This window comes from Epargyreus clarus, unplaced genomic scaffold (assembly GCF_041222505.1).
Source record: "Epargyreus clarus isolate Ecla_fem2 unplaced genomic scaffold, WU_Ecla_fem_2.2 ptg000021l, whole genome shotgun sequence".
NCBI classification, from domain to species: domain Eukaryota; kingdom Metazoa; phylum Arthropoda; class Insecta; order Lepidoptera; family Hesperiidae; genus Epargyreus; species Epargyreus clarus.
Genome location: NW_027332228.1, coordinates 4,945,488 through 4,958,471, shown reverse-complemented (window position 1 = coordinate 4,958,471; position 12,984 = coordinate 4,945,488). Strand labels below are relative to the sequence as shown.

Genomic DNA, 12,984 nt, shown 5'->3' with positions numbered 1-12,984 from the left:
TTCACATTTACTTTACTTTTTCTTTTTATAGTTCTTTTTGTTTGTCGGCTTTCGGAAACTGCTATGTGCTATTGTCTATGGTCGTTTGTTGCCAGCTTCATGAAAAAATTCTAAATTTCCCCAGGTTTCATTTCCAAATTCATTATAATACTATCCTTAAAAAACGAACGAATCCAGAGTTTTGTCATCCTGAACCAAACGTTAACTTAGGAATGTCAAAACATATGTTTATTCCGACAACTTTTCTGTGCATATTACTGTGTTGCACAGACGGGCTAAGAAAACAATATATAATCACTGGCGTTTTAGGCAACATTATGATCAACAGCTAGCGATCATAGTGTTGCTAGTATGTCAAAACTACCTAAAATTTGGAAAAAAATAACGAATATTAAAATTAAAAATTAAACCATACTTACCATATTATTATGAGTATCTAGTAGATTATCTAGTCTAATAATGTTAATGATGACGCTACTCCCACCGGTCCCGTGCCCTTTGAATTTACGGATTTATTTCTTAAAGCTCTTGCCTTAAACAATGAAAATACCTATTTATTGTATTGAAGTAAGAAAAATGGGATCTCTTGTAGCTCTTATATAAGTATTATTTATATGGTTGTAAATATTTTTTTATTATAATTTAATATTTCGAGCTTTATGATATATTCATTATTATCTGTTGGACTTTTCTTAACCAACCATTTTATTATATTTGCCAGTCTGTGGTTTTTATGTCTGTATAATCGTGAAACCTTGTATTAAAAAAATTGTGAACATACGACAATGGCAGATGCGAAGCAAGGTATGGTTAAATATTTTATATTTTAAAAGTATGTTAGAACCCTTTAATAGAAACGAAATATATAAACGTTAGACTTGTGTTGTTTATTACAAATTTGCTGTAGATTTTATTGTACGTTTATGGTTTTCTTTTGCTATACTTTTACTGCATCATCAACGAATTTTTTTGTGCTAAATTTTACAATACATACATTTTCAACACGATATAAATACTGAATGTCAAATAATTAATGTTTTTTGTTTGATAACGATAAGATGTTAAGTCTTTTGAATGGGCACGGAATGTAATGTGGTAAGTAAATACTTGAAAGATAGCCTTTAATGCAAACATAAACCTTTATTCGTACGTACCATAACTTTTTATGTTTACTCCTTGTTAGTGTTTTGTGTTTAGGAAAGAACCTCGGAAGATGTTAACTATTATTTTAACTTCATTATGTTACGCGTAGGGAAGATTAGCGGGTTGATGTACATCAATTAGAATCTAATGTAATGATAATAGTCTTTTAAAATATTGTGTCGAAAGATAGTTAGATAGGTCTTTAGTTTTGTGAAATATTACAATGTTTTCTGTTTCTTCTGTCTGTACTTAAGAGCATTGAAAAGTGTGATTTTTAGCTTTATTAAATTCTATAAAAAAATTACCCATTTTCTGAATTTATACCTAACCTTATTCTGCGACATCTATGGACTGATGGCACGTTCATTATAAACTTAGGTAATGAATATTAGTTGATAAACATGTTGTTGACTGTTTTTCAGGGAAAACGTCTGAAGACTTCTACAATGGGTCATCACAATCCAGGGTGGTGTTGGCAAAGCCTCGGCTGGGAGGCTTTGGATCTTCCAGTGTTGCATCTAGTTCTGGAAAAAGTTGCAATCCATTTGGTTTGTACTTCAACATTGGTTTTATACATAGTGAAGTCATCATAAGGAAAAGTAGACTATATATATATCTCTATATCATGTTAACTCTGTGTCCTGTATATTTTGTAGTGTATATTTGTTGGATATATTACTACTTGTAAAGTAGGAGCTGTAATAGTGAATAAAACAATGTGTTTTTGGGGAAATAAATTAGCCAAATTATCTATTTAATTAAGTTCTATGCAACTTTCTTATATATACAAATCCTTTAAATATAATGCCATCAAAAACAATGCTTGTAAAAAGATCCAAGTCTCGCCATTCAATTCTTCTACCGTAAAAAGTCTTGAGATCTATGTAATACCAAGCCGGTAATGTATGCAGTCCCTACTTAAGGGACCTTCTGTCTTAAGGTATTATCTCACTATCTAACCTAACAACATCTCATGGGACCATACCAATATTAAAAATCTTTTATGTTCTAAATAAATTAACGTGGCAATCGTACTGCAAGTCACATTGTGTTTTCATCTTATCATATCGCATCACACAAGTACGATTGCCACGTCAATTTATTTAGAACATAAAATATTTTTAAAATTGATATGGTCCCATGAGATGTTGTTAGGTTAGATAGTGAGATAATACCTTAAGACAGAAGGTCCCTTAAGTAGGGACTGCATACATTACCGGCTTGGTATTACATAGATCTCAAGACTTTTTACGGTAGAAGAATTGAATGGCGAGACTTGGATCTTTTTACAAGCATTGTTTTTGATGGCATCTCATTCCTTTTTGTAGATATTTCTACTCTTTTCCTTTCCGGTACCTTCCACTAGTTGAATCTCAACAACAGATTTTTTAAAGGCAATTAAATTGTTTAGGTAGTCTTTGTAGTTATGTAAATAATCTTGCCATTCATCATCACTTTCATTCGAACATGACAATAAATTAAATCTAAAAAAGTTACTATTTTGACAACTGAAATTATGCCCGTTATCCTCAGGAAAAACATCTTCTAAAAACATCTTTACTGATTGTGATTTATTTATTTATTTATTGGGATTTAACGTGTCTTCGTATTAAATAATCGACATCCCTTACTTTCTTCTGAATATCCGACAAAAATCATTGGTAATCTTTCACTGACTTCGTCGGACTCCGGTTTTTGATATAAACCACAGTATTTACTGCTCTTGCTCAAATTAGTTTCAATTTATAATAGACTTCTGACTTCTGAAATGAAATGAAATATTTATTTAATAATAATAACATTCGTTTTATACTTCTCGCATATACAATAATAGTTCTGTTAGCTGTTTCAACCACAACAATTTGTTTAGGGGTATACAGTATCGCCTTCTAATGTAGAATTCCATTTGTTGATAAGAAAATATTGAAAGCTCTATTACAAAATGTCGTCCCACCATCTGATCTCATACATTTGTTCGACTTGCTAGTTCCTTTTTCAACACTTTATATTTTTGAAATTTCTTAAAGACTCACTCTTATGTTTTAGAAAATAAACATTCATCGTGTCATTCGAGAATAATAGTCGATAAATAATAACATGTACCTTGAACCGTTGAGTGAACTAGCTTCCATGGGACTACATAAATCTGTATGTACGATCTCCAGTATATCGTTCGTTCGCGTTCAGAGGTTTGGAAATGGTTTCTTACTAGTCGTCATATCCGTCGGTAATGTTCACATTATCAAGACCAGTCATAATATTCTTTAAAATTCGCATATATTCCGGATTAATATGGGCTAGTCTTCTATGCCAATATTTATTTGACATTGTCAAATTACATATCGGTGATTTGACAAATTGTATATATACCATTTACGTTGTGGCCAGTTGCGATGATAATATCCATAGAGTTACTAATAGTGCAACCGTTTTTCAAGAAATTAACAGTAAATCCTTTTTCAGTAAGTTTACTCACCGCTAACAAATTCATACTTAAAATTATTTATATTAGAAAGGTTTCTTATACTAATTTCCACGTTTTTTCCGGGTAGGTACTAACACAAAATAAAAACTAACAGAAGTTAATCTTCATACAAAGTGGGCTGGAGTAACGCACACGTAGACACCACTTACCGACTCGTTATCTCGGGGGGACTCGAAAGCATACGTGCGCGACTGTCAGTTCATTTCTGACACGCGTTTGTAACTGTTTTGTACAAGCAATGGAGAAAAAAAATACCCTAATTGTGCAATGGACGGTTGTTTAAATTCAACGTTAAACTGTGGATTTTCGTTTTTTTATAGCTATCAATTATCAAGCCACTAGGAGCTGATATTTTTGGTGATCATGGCAAGAATATGTTATAAAGTGGATATCTAAGCTCGATTTATATAACAGTTTCCTATTTCGAATCATTTGAAACGAACTTAACTAAATTTTTGTAATATTGCGTTGAAATGTTACGTACCTAATATTACGTAAGTTGAAAACATGATTTTCTGTTCGTATATATATTGGTTTGTCTTTAATGCCATTTGGTAGGTTTATGTCTAAAACGGATAGGGCAAAAGGAATTGTGTAAATTAGGGTAATCCGTTTAGAAGTTATTAGGGATTTTCTATTGTGAACATTGTAATTTTTTATGTGCTTACATATAAAAATTATTTTCATAGACATTTATTTATGCTCAATAAGGCCGAAAGGAGATGTTTCAAAATGTATGGACTCCCGGCCACCTTTTGTACACTATATTAAAAATTAAGAAAACTTGCAAAGAAGGGGGTTAATTTTCTTCAAATCATGTTCGTTTAATTGTTAAAAAACAATAATTTACACTTAAACTTGCAACACAACAGTGGAAAAACATGGCGGTAGTGATTACCGTAATAATGTCATCTGTCATTCTATTTTAACTTACTATATACATTATATACTTTTTAATATATTTTTTACGCGAATGGGCGTAGATATATAAACATTGTATTGTGTGTATTGAGAAACAAGGCCTATATTTGATAAACATTAATTATATTTACTTTCATAAATCTTGACTTAAAACAAACATACCAAAATATGTACTTTTATACCAATTTATTTTAGTTAAAACATTTAAGTGTGTAAATAAAACAACTTTAAGTACACATTTGATCATATTTTACTTACTCTTCACTTAGATACATTATTTATTCATTTTAAATATCTTCCCTTATCAATATTTTCATCCTGTGACGAGCTCAGCCCAAACATCAAACAATGGGCATAATGTGAGCGCAACTACCTACGAGTACGGTTCGTTGCCCAGCGATGCAGTTGCAATAATAACTGATTATTTTGTCATCCCAAGAATGTCCTTGTCTTGCTAATGTAATTATCTAAAAAAGAGAAATTTAAAAAGATTAGCTTCTCTAGTTTAAAATTATTTACGATTATTTCACGATTAATACAACAACTGATGTATATTTTACCTGATGATATTGAATCCTTGTCAACACAATCCACAGCGATCGCACGAAAATCACAAGAGTTCATAAAACATAATCTGGGTAAACAAGTAAGGTAGAATCACTCCATAATCGTAAGCAGCACAGAGCAGAAACATATTCAGGATTAAAATAGAATCTTCTCATCAGTACCTACATATTTATTCAACGTTTACATTGGAGTCCACTATTATAATATGTATATATCCACTTTTACGCATATCAAATTGACAACTTCTTCTTTTTTAATTTGACATGTCATTTACATCTATAAAACCAGATACTATTTAAAAGGTGGTTTTGTTATTATTATTATAAATAATTAATTAAATTTAAAAATAATGATGGGATACCCAAAACAAAAGCCAGGTTGTAAAGTACTAAGGTAACAATAACTTTACGACAAAAACAGCGAAATACAGAATTACCGACATCCAAAGAGTATAGTAACCTATGTGTGGAGTACACATAGGTTCCCGACATCGACAGTTTTGAAAACTTGACATTGACAGTATTCCGCCATATTTAATATTTCAATGAGGATTGCTTATTTTAAATATTTTTAAACACGAATACTTTAGGTTATCAAAATATATGTGTATTTTTCTTCAATTATACAAATTATTCGTGTTTTTTAGTTATAATGTACATGAGATGGCCGAAAATGAAACATCTCCTTTGCCTAAACACTTATTATTATTTTATAATGCGGTGACAGTTGCTAAACCTCACGACACTTATTGTATTTTGTGTATGTTACCGTTAGATTGTAGAATACGTTAGCATACACATTAACTAGGCTTAAGATTAGCTAGAAAATATGCAGATTAACTATGTAGTTAAAATTCGAAACATCTTTTCAGACTTGTTCTTAGGGCTAAAACACATGCCTTTTTACGACACGACGACGTATCGTGACACATAGCGACATCGTGCCGCAAAGCGATATTGTTTCGTGAAAATATACAATGTTTGTCGTAAATTCATGACACGACGACGCATCATGGCATGCACGGGTCGACGTCAAGGGGTGAAAATTGATACAATCTTCGTTTTGTACTTTAGGTAGTGGGCAAGCTATCTGCGTTTTAACTGATTTAGGCACATTAGCCGTAACATCTAGTTTTTTTCTCATGACATTTGTCAGAAATTCGGAATGTTTTTGATATTATATAACTTTTTAGGGTTCCATACCCAAAGGGTAAAAACGGAACCCTATTTCTAAGCTGTCCGTTTGTCTGTCTGACATAGAGCTCTATTTCTGGAACCTTAATAGATAGAAATTTAAAAATTTTACGGAATATGTATAATGGTGGCCGCTTTAACAATAAGTACTAAAAATAAAAAGAAAAACTTTCAAATAAAGGAGAGTTGCCATACAAGGACCTTCTTTTTCTTTATGAGGAGGAAATCTTCAAAAGGTACTCGACGACGTGGGAGTGACGCCGGGTTATGTGGGACTTTAGCCGCACTAAAATCCTCCGGTGGCCGTCCTCAACGTTTGTTGGAGAACTCCGGGATCTGCGACTGAACGTAACAGAAGTCCTTTAAGCGCGATGCCCCGATCGAGCTCTGCCCTGGGAGAACAGTTTTCGCTCCTCCTAAACTATCCGGTGTTCACGACGGTATGCGACTACACATACCGCCGTCCTTCCTTGGGACACTTATTGGACGGTTCGAGCTCCCTCTTGCCACTCCCAACTTCGGAAGCCCCCTTGTAGTTGCTTCTTACGACAGGCACGGGATATCGTAACCCTTTTTTAGTCCAGGAACTACAGAGACAAACATATAAGGACCTGCTATTTTTTAGCGTTTTTCATTTGAAATGTTCACAATGCATTATATGGTTGCTATAACATCAATTAGTATAAATAAAAATAAAATAAACAAATATTTTTGTGGTACGGATCCCTCAGTGTACGAGTTCGATTCGCACTTCACCCATTATTTGAATTGAATTTAAATTGAAGTTGGAATTGAAAACGTCTTTTGTCTCGAGGATAAAAACAATTGACGCGCCTATAATAGTAGGGGAGCCCAAGACGGGATTTCGAGAGTGACTCGAACGCGGCAGATTAAGATATGGGAGATACCTTACATCCTATAGAGTATCTTAAACTATCCATTTGGGGGGTTCAACCAGGGAAGTCCATCAGACTATTAATAAAAAATCGTATTATCTATAGTAGCTTAATTACATGCTGAAAACAATAAATTTATAATCTGATGGTTTGAGGGCGGCGTTAGGGAGTAATAAGGTTGCAAAAAATCTATACCTGGACATACTCGAGTGCGGTAATTTTTTTAATACAAAGGAAATAATGCTAGAAAATATGCACTATCTGATAGCGCCATTTATTAGCATGGATCCCTGGAAAGTAATAGTGTACAACAAACTAAAGGAAAAGGCAAATTTTATGGAAAATACATTATTCTTTATATATTCTCATTCTATTTTTTTTTCAAATCGTCAGTATAAAAAACCCCTCCACTAAATCGTCACATGAAGGGTTATGATAAGTAAAACATCAGCTGGAATTTCCTGTATAATAATATTACGCCCTCGAGTGTGTCAAGATAACTTTTTTTTCCCATTTTCGAAGAGTCACAGTCTTTCGAATCGAATCGTCAGTCTTTCGAATGGGGGACTCATCTGGGGTAACTTCATATCCCCTTTGAAAATCTAATGTGCTGGTTACTTTTTTTTCCATTTTTACCTCTCGTATGGCTGTCCCCCTATGCAAACCAGCAGATAAACATATTTCCGGCATCAGAGATATATACTCTATCACTAACCTGCCGCGCCTTGAGTATGTCTGACTCTGCTTTTTACATTTTTCGAATCATCTAGAAACTATTCCCACGGTAAATCGAAAAATATCACACAACCTTTTCTTCACTCTAACGTGTAATCTACACAATCGTATACGTCCTATTGACGCTCGAGTTTCTACCCATTTAACATCATGGGCTCCCCTACTACTCGTACATTTCGCGGACAGAAACACAGATTCATTAACTGCAAATGTAACTTTGTAATCCTATATAACTTATATAGGATACAAAGTTATTTAATGTAGTTGGTGTATCTAGATAACTGGACAGAAATTGCAAAATATTTTAGTTTTTCCATGAGTTATATACTAAACACTAATTGTATTCTCAATTTCAACCTTCTATGTCTGCTGGAAGTGCCTTAAACTTTTGATGATCGGTCAGTCAGTCAGTGAGTGAGTGACAAAATTACGAACTTTAACTACTTGTAATTCTTAAACTACTGGTTCAAATTGAATGAAATTCGAAATGTACCGTGTCTATACAATGCTTGCTTGGCTCCTGAAAATTCAGGCTTCTAGCTTCATATGCAACGAAGTTACAGGGGGTCAAAAATGGGCCGAATCGCTTCGGGAAAAGTATGGTACGGCCGTGCCGCTTCTTTTGGCTCGACTTGGCGGAGGCACTGCCGTGCCTCCAGATTATATTTCTGGATAAATAAATTATATATTGTTGCAGACATTAAGTTAAAGAAATAATACATCACATGTCATAAATTGAAAATAAATTTAAAAGGCTCTTTTTGCCAAGTTGTTTCAGATATTCATTGTAGAGTTTAGTGGTATCTGGTATTATTGCAATGAATCATTGTATGTAAATAATCCTATCATGCTAAGATACACAGATATTGTCGGTTTGTGGGACACATGGATATACAACAACACACAAACACTCAGATTATAAAGTTTTGGTTTTCTTGAACATCAGTAAGCTAGTCAATAAAAAACAACATTATAAAGCCTAATATGCATGATAATAGATGGATCAGGCTACAACAGGTTCATGTAAACTACTTTTATAATCTTTACAGGCTCAGTGCTACGACCACCACAGCTAAAACCGAGTGCTAATCCATTTTTGAAAGTCTCAGACAATGTACTTGAAGAGACAGAGCCCAATTTGAACAAGGATAACGAAACAAAACCCTCAGAGGACAGATTGAAAGACACCAAAGAGGATGCAGAGGCGCCAAAGTTTGTTCCTCTAGGTTCAGCTAATGTCACTCCGAGGACCAGTAACCAAGTTCCAGCTCCAAGTCAACCCACAACTAGTGCTTCGTCATCTGGATTTGTTTTTGGACAAAATTTAAGTCAGAGAGTAATTATGAATGAAGTTGTGAACAATGGTGAGGCCGGTGGTGATGATCACAGCTCGTCAAATGGGACCACAGAGCTCTTGTTCACAAGTGCTGCGGCATCAGTTAAAGAAAACAATCAGGTTTGTAGATAGATGTTACTAATTCTTTGTACTGTTGTAAAATAGTATGGTCACAAATATTATGGTTAAATGTAAACATTTTTACTTTACTTTTACAGTTACATATTAAGTTGTCAGTACAAATTACAAACTTTTTAGATGTAAACTAGAGATGCCACGAATATGCGGCTACTATTCGGTATATTCAGCTACTTTTTATATACCGGATACCAAATTATGGTAAAAAAACACATTATTAAAAAAAAATATATAATTTCAATAACAAATAGTTAATTTTCATACATAAAATAAAATGAGTTCTTAAAATTTTGTCAGGATTAGGGTACACTTTTGTGTTTGCCACCACTTGTAAGGGTCTGCTGTCCGATTTAGGTGAACAGTTTTTTCAGTGATATTTTAACAAATGATGCGTATCATGACACGATCTACATGGAAATGAAACAAATACGCCCGCTCTTTTACGAGCATTCGGCAGCCGAATATTCGGCGCTTCGGCCAAGTGCGTAGCCGAATATTCGGTATTTGGGCAAATCACTATTCGTGGCACCTCTAAAGTAAACCATGTGTAAACCATTTTTCAGGAAGAGCCTGGACCAAGCGAGCTAAGCGGTGGTGAGGGCTTGGCGGCCGCCGCAGCAGAGTACGAGCGCTCGCACGCGCGGCCGCCGCCACCCACCTCCAACTGCACCATGACTGGCGAGGAAGGAGAGATCAATGTGCTGCAGGTAATCAAATCAAATCAAATTTTTTTTTTTATTTAAAATAGGTTCTTTACAGAGCACTTTTTGAATGTCGATACAACTATCGCCACTTCACAACGTGTTTCGTTTTGGAGAAGAAGCGGCGAAAGAAACTCCATAACACGCACACAACCGCTTCAGATAGAACACAGAGTTGGTGACAGATGGGCGGCCTGGACTTCTTACCATTAGAGCGTAGATTAGTAAAGATTACTCACTTCTAACAACAAAATGTAACCAGTTTTTACAATTAAAATTGTTACTGTCATCTATGTAAAAAAATGTAGTTTTTAGATCATTTACGAATGAAACGATATTTCTCCGCACTTTTTCTTCGATTTCGTGTTTTTTGCAGCACTTAAATGCACATGTCGGCATTGTTCCGCGTTAATTACACCATCACAGCCATTACATGGCTGACTCATTTGTCTTCCGTTTAACACATTTAATGGCTTCCTTCAATTACAAGGCGGTGAGATATCTATACTTATCTATGCATTAGAGTAACAGGTTCCAATTAGAGACGTTCCGAGTCAGGTCGACTCGAGTCAGTACTCGAGTACTTACATAGCACTCGAGTACTTACATAAACTCGCATAGTCGAGATCTAGGGATACTCTAATAGTGACGGTACTAGTACACTTACTCCAGTCTTATGTGCCTTATATAGGCAAACTAGTGAATGCAGCAGGAATTGTGCAAATAACAACTTGTTTAATTTTGTTTAGTGAGTGCCTTTTTTTTTTGATCTTCCATGCTATTGGACTGTGTGGTACAAAGTACTCGAGTCCTTCATACTCACTCGAGTGCATTATGAATACACTGGACTCGAGTACTGACTCGATCCTTTTTTATATTAGTACCAAAGTACTCGAATCCCAAAAATGGCCGTCTCAGCACATGATTAGTTCCAATGTTCGTTTGCGTCAGATATCGTGTCGGCTGTTCGCGTGGGAGGCGGGCAGCTGGCGCGAGCGCGGGCGCGGCGTGCTGCGGCTGAACGACGCGGCGGGCGGAGGCGGCGCGGCGCGGCTCGTGGCGCGCGTGGCGGGCTCGCTGCGCGTCGTGCTCAACACCAAGCTGTGGCCCGACATGGTGGTCGAGCGCGCCGGCACCAAGTCGCTCCGGATCACCGCCGCCGACGCGCACCAGCAGCTCAAGCTCTTCCTTATCATGGTGAATCATCGACATCAACGACCCATTCCTGTCCCACTGCTGCGCACGGATCTCCTCTCACAATGAAAGATAAGGCCATAGTCCACCGCGCTGGCCAAGTGCGTATTGGTAGACTATACATACCTATAAGATTTTTTTTCAGTGAAGGAAAACGTCGTGAAGGAACCTGCATACCTGAGAGATTTATAAAAAAAAAACAAAAAAAATCTCAAAAGTATGTGATTTCTACCAAAACGCACTTGAAGCGCCATGGACTATGGCCTAATCCTTTTCATTGTGAAAAGAGACCCGTGCACAGGAGTGGGACAGTAACAGGTTATAATGATGATGATACTTTTATATCGTAAAAATAATCTTCAAACTGGTTTAAAGTTTTAAATATAAATTTACACAATGTGATTATCCTTGTGGTAGAGATACAATTATATACATGTATGTATTTAGTTCTAAAATCTTAAATCATATTATGGTCCATATTAATTAAAACTATACAATTATGGATATCTCTTGCCAAGTTTATTGCTGCCATTTTATGACTAATGCATAATTATATTATGTTATAATGTACAGCAATATGCAAACAATCATGTACTGTATGAATATAATCATGTATATGATTTTTTTCAGGGAGCTCCTGGGGACATAGTTCATTTACATACAGCTCTCACTGCGCGTATTGCATGCAGTAAACGTTCAGTAAACACATGCAAACAAAATTCCACATCACAGAAAGCAGCAGAGAGACTGGAGGCTGCCACAGATGAAAATGACTTCCTCGACAAACCTGTGAGTGACACCTACAATAATGATGATGATATTAGTTATGATGATGAGCAACAGACGAGTGCTGACGGCGACGCAAATAAAGAGGAACAAAATGACTTGGCTAAAAGCAACAGACTTGATGTAGATAATGATGAAAAGACTGACGAAGAAAACACTTTATTAAATACAGAATCAAATGAATCAAATGAAGATAAGGAATCAAAGGCGATAAAACGAAAGGAACCAATTGAAGATGAAACAGCGTCTAAGAGACAGTGCCCTGAAATACTAATAGATTGATTTAACAAATTTGTTTATGATATTACAGTGTCAAAATTGTGATGTAATGTGGAATATGGACTTCTTTTATTCACTTCATTTGCTGAAAGCTCTTATAAGGAAAATGGCAAATAACTGACTAGGAGTATTTATGTTTAAATTAATAAATGTAGTGTAATGTAATGTTGGTTCGTCATTAGCAATGGGTAGACCATTTGTCGTGACATTGGTTTCTTTATCACTGGATATATTTTAGTACAAAATAAATAAACTATGGTATTTTGTAGTTGTTCAGTAATTTCTTATTTCACATTCCAATTTTTACAAACAAATATTTGCATTAAGTACCATGATCGGCCGGAGCTGAATACCAAATATATAATGTACATGTGATTATTTTCTGAGAAACACCAACCAATAAACATTATCTTACTATTATTTTTTTTATTTTATTTTTGTTTGCAAATCTCTAGAATTTGTCACAATTGACAAAAATATTTACGACTACCATACAAAAATAACTATTTGTTAGAACAAATAGTTATTTTAGTACTCACTTCTCATTTGTCATTAAAACATATACATAGATTAGATACACATTCATGCTAGCAGTGAGGAATTTTTAAAT

The 12,984-nt window shown here is 34.9% G+C and overlaps 1 protein-coding gene and 1 long non-coding RNA gene across 2 annotated transcripts; one reads left to right on the top strand and one right to left on the bottom strand.

Annotated features, from left to right (window-relative positions):
* The first annotated feature begins 690 nt into the window (after window positions 1–690).
* RanBP3 (ran-binding protein 3) lies at window positions 691–12,794 on the top strand. Its single transcript, XM_073084159.1, has 6 exons — window positions 691–804; window positions 1,566–1,691; window positions 8,990–9,396; window positions 9,978–10,121; window positions 11,067–11,312; window positions 11,940–12,794. The coding sequence occupies exons 1-6, from the start codon at window positions 786–788 to the stop codon at window positions 12,375–12,377; spliced, it is 1,380 nt and encodes a 459-aa protein (XP_072940260.1). The 5' UTR covers window positions 691–785; the 3' UTR covers window positions 12,378–12,794.
* LOC140750554 (uncharacterized) lies at window positions 2,700–5,175 on the bottom strand. Its single transcript, XR_012103226.1, has 2 exons — window positions 3,247–5,175; window positions 2,700–2,906 (listed from the first exon to the last, which is right to left on the bottom strand). It is a non-coding gene; the product is annotated as an uncharacterized LOC140750554 (long non-coding RNA).
* Window positions 12,795–12,984: the final 190 nt, after the last annotated feature.

What these genes read in the sequence shown, in the direction of transcription:
- RanBP3 (XM_073084159.1), top strand. An exon ending in GAGAGATCAATGTGCTGCAG is followed by an intron (nt 10,122 to 11,066) that starts GTAATCAAATCA and finishes CGTTTGCGTCAG; the next exon opens with ATATCGTGTCGGCTGTTCGC. An exon ending in TCAAGCTCTTCCTTATCATG is followed by an intron (nt 11,313 to 11,939) that starts GTGAATCATCGA and finishes GATTTTTTTCAG; the next exon opens with GGAGCTCCTGGGGACATAGT.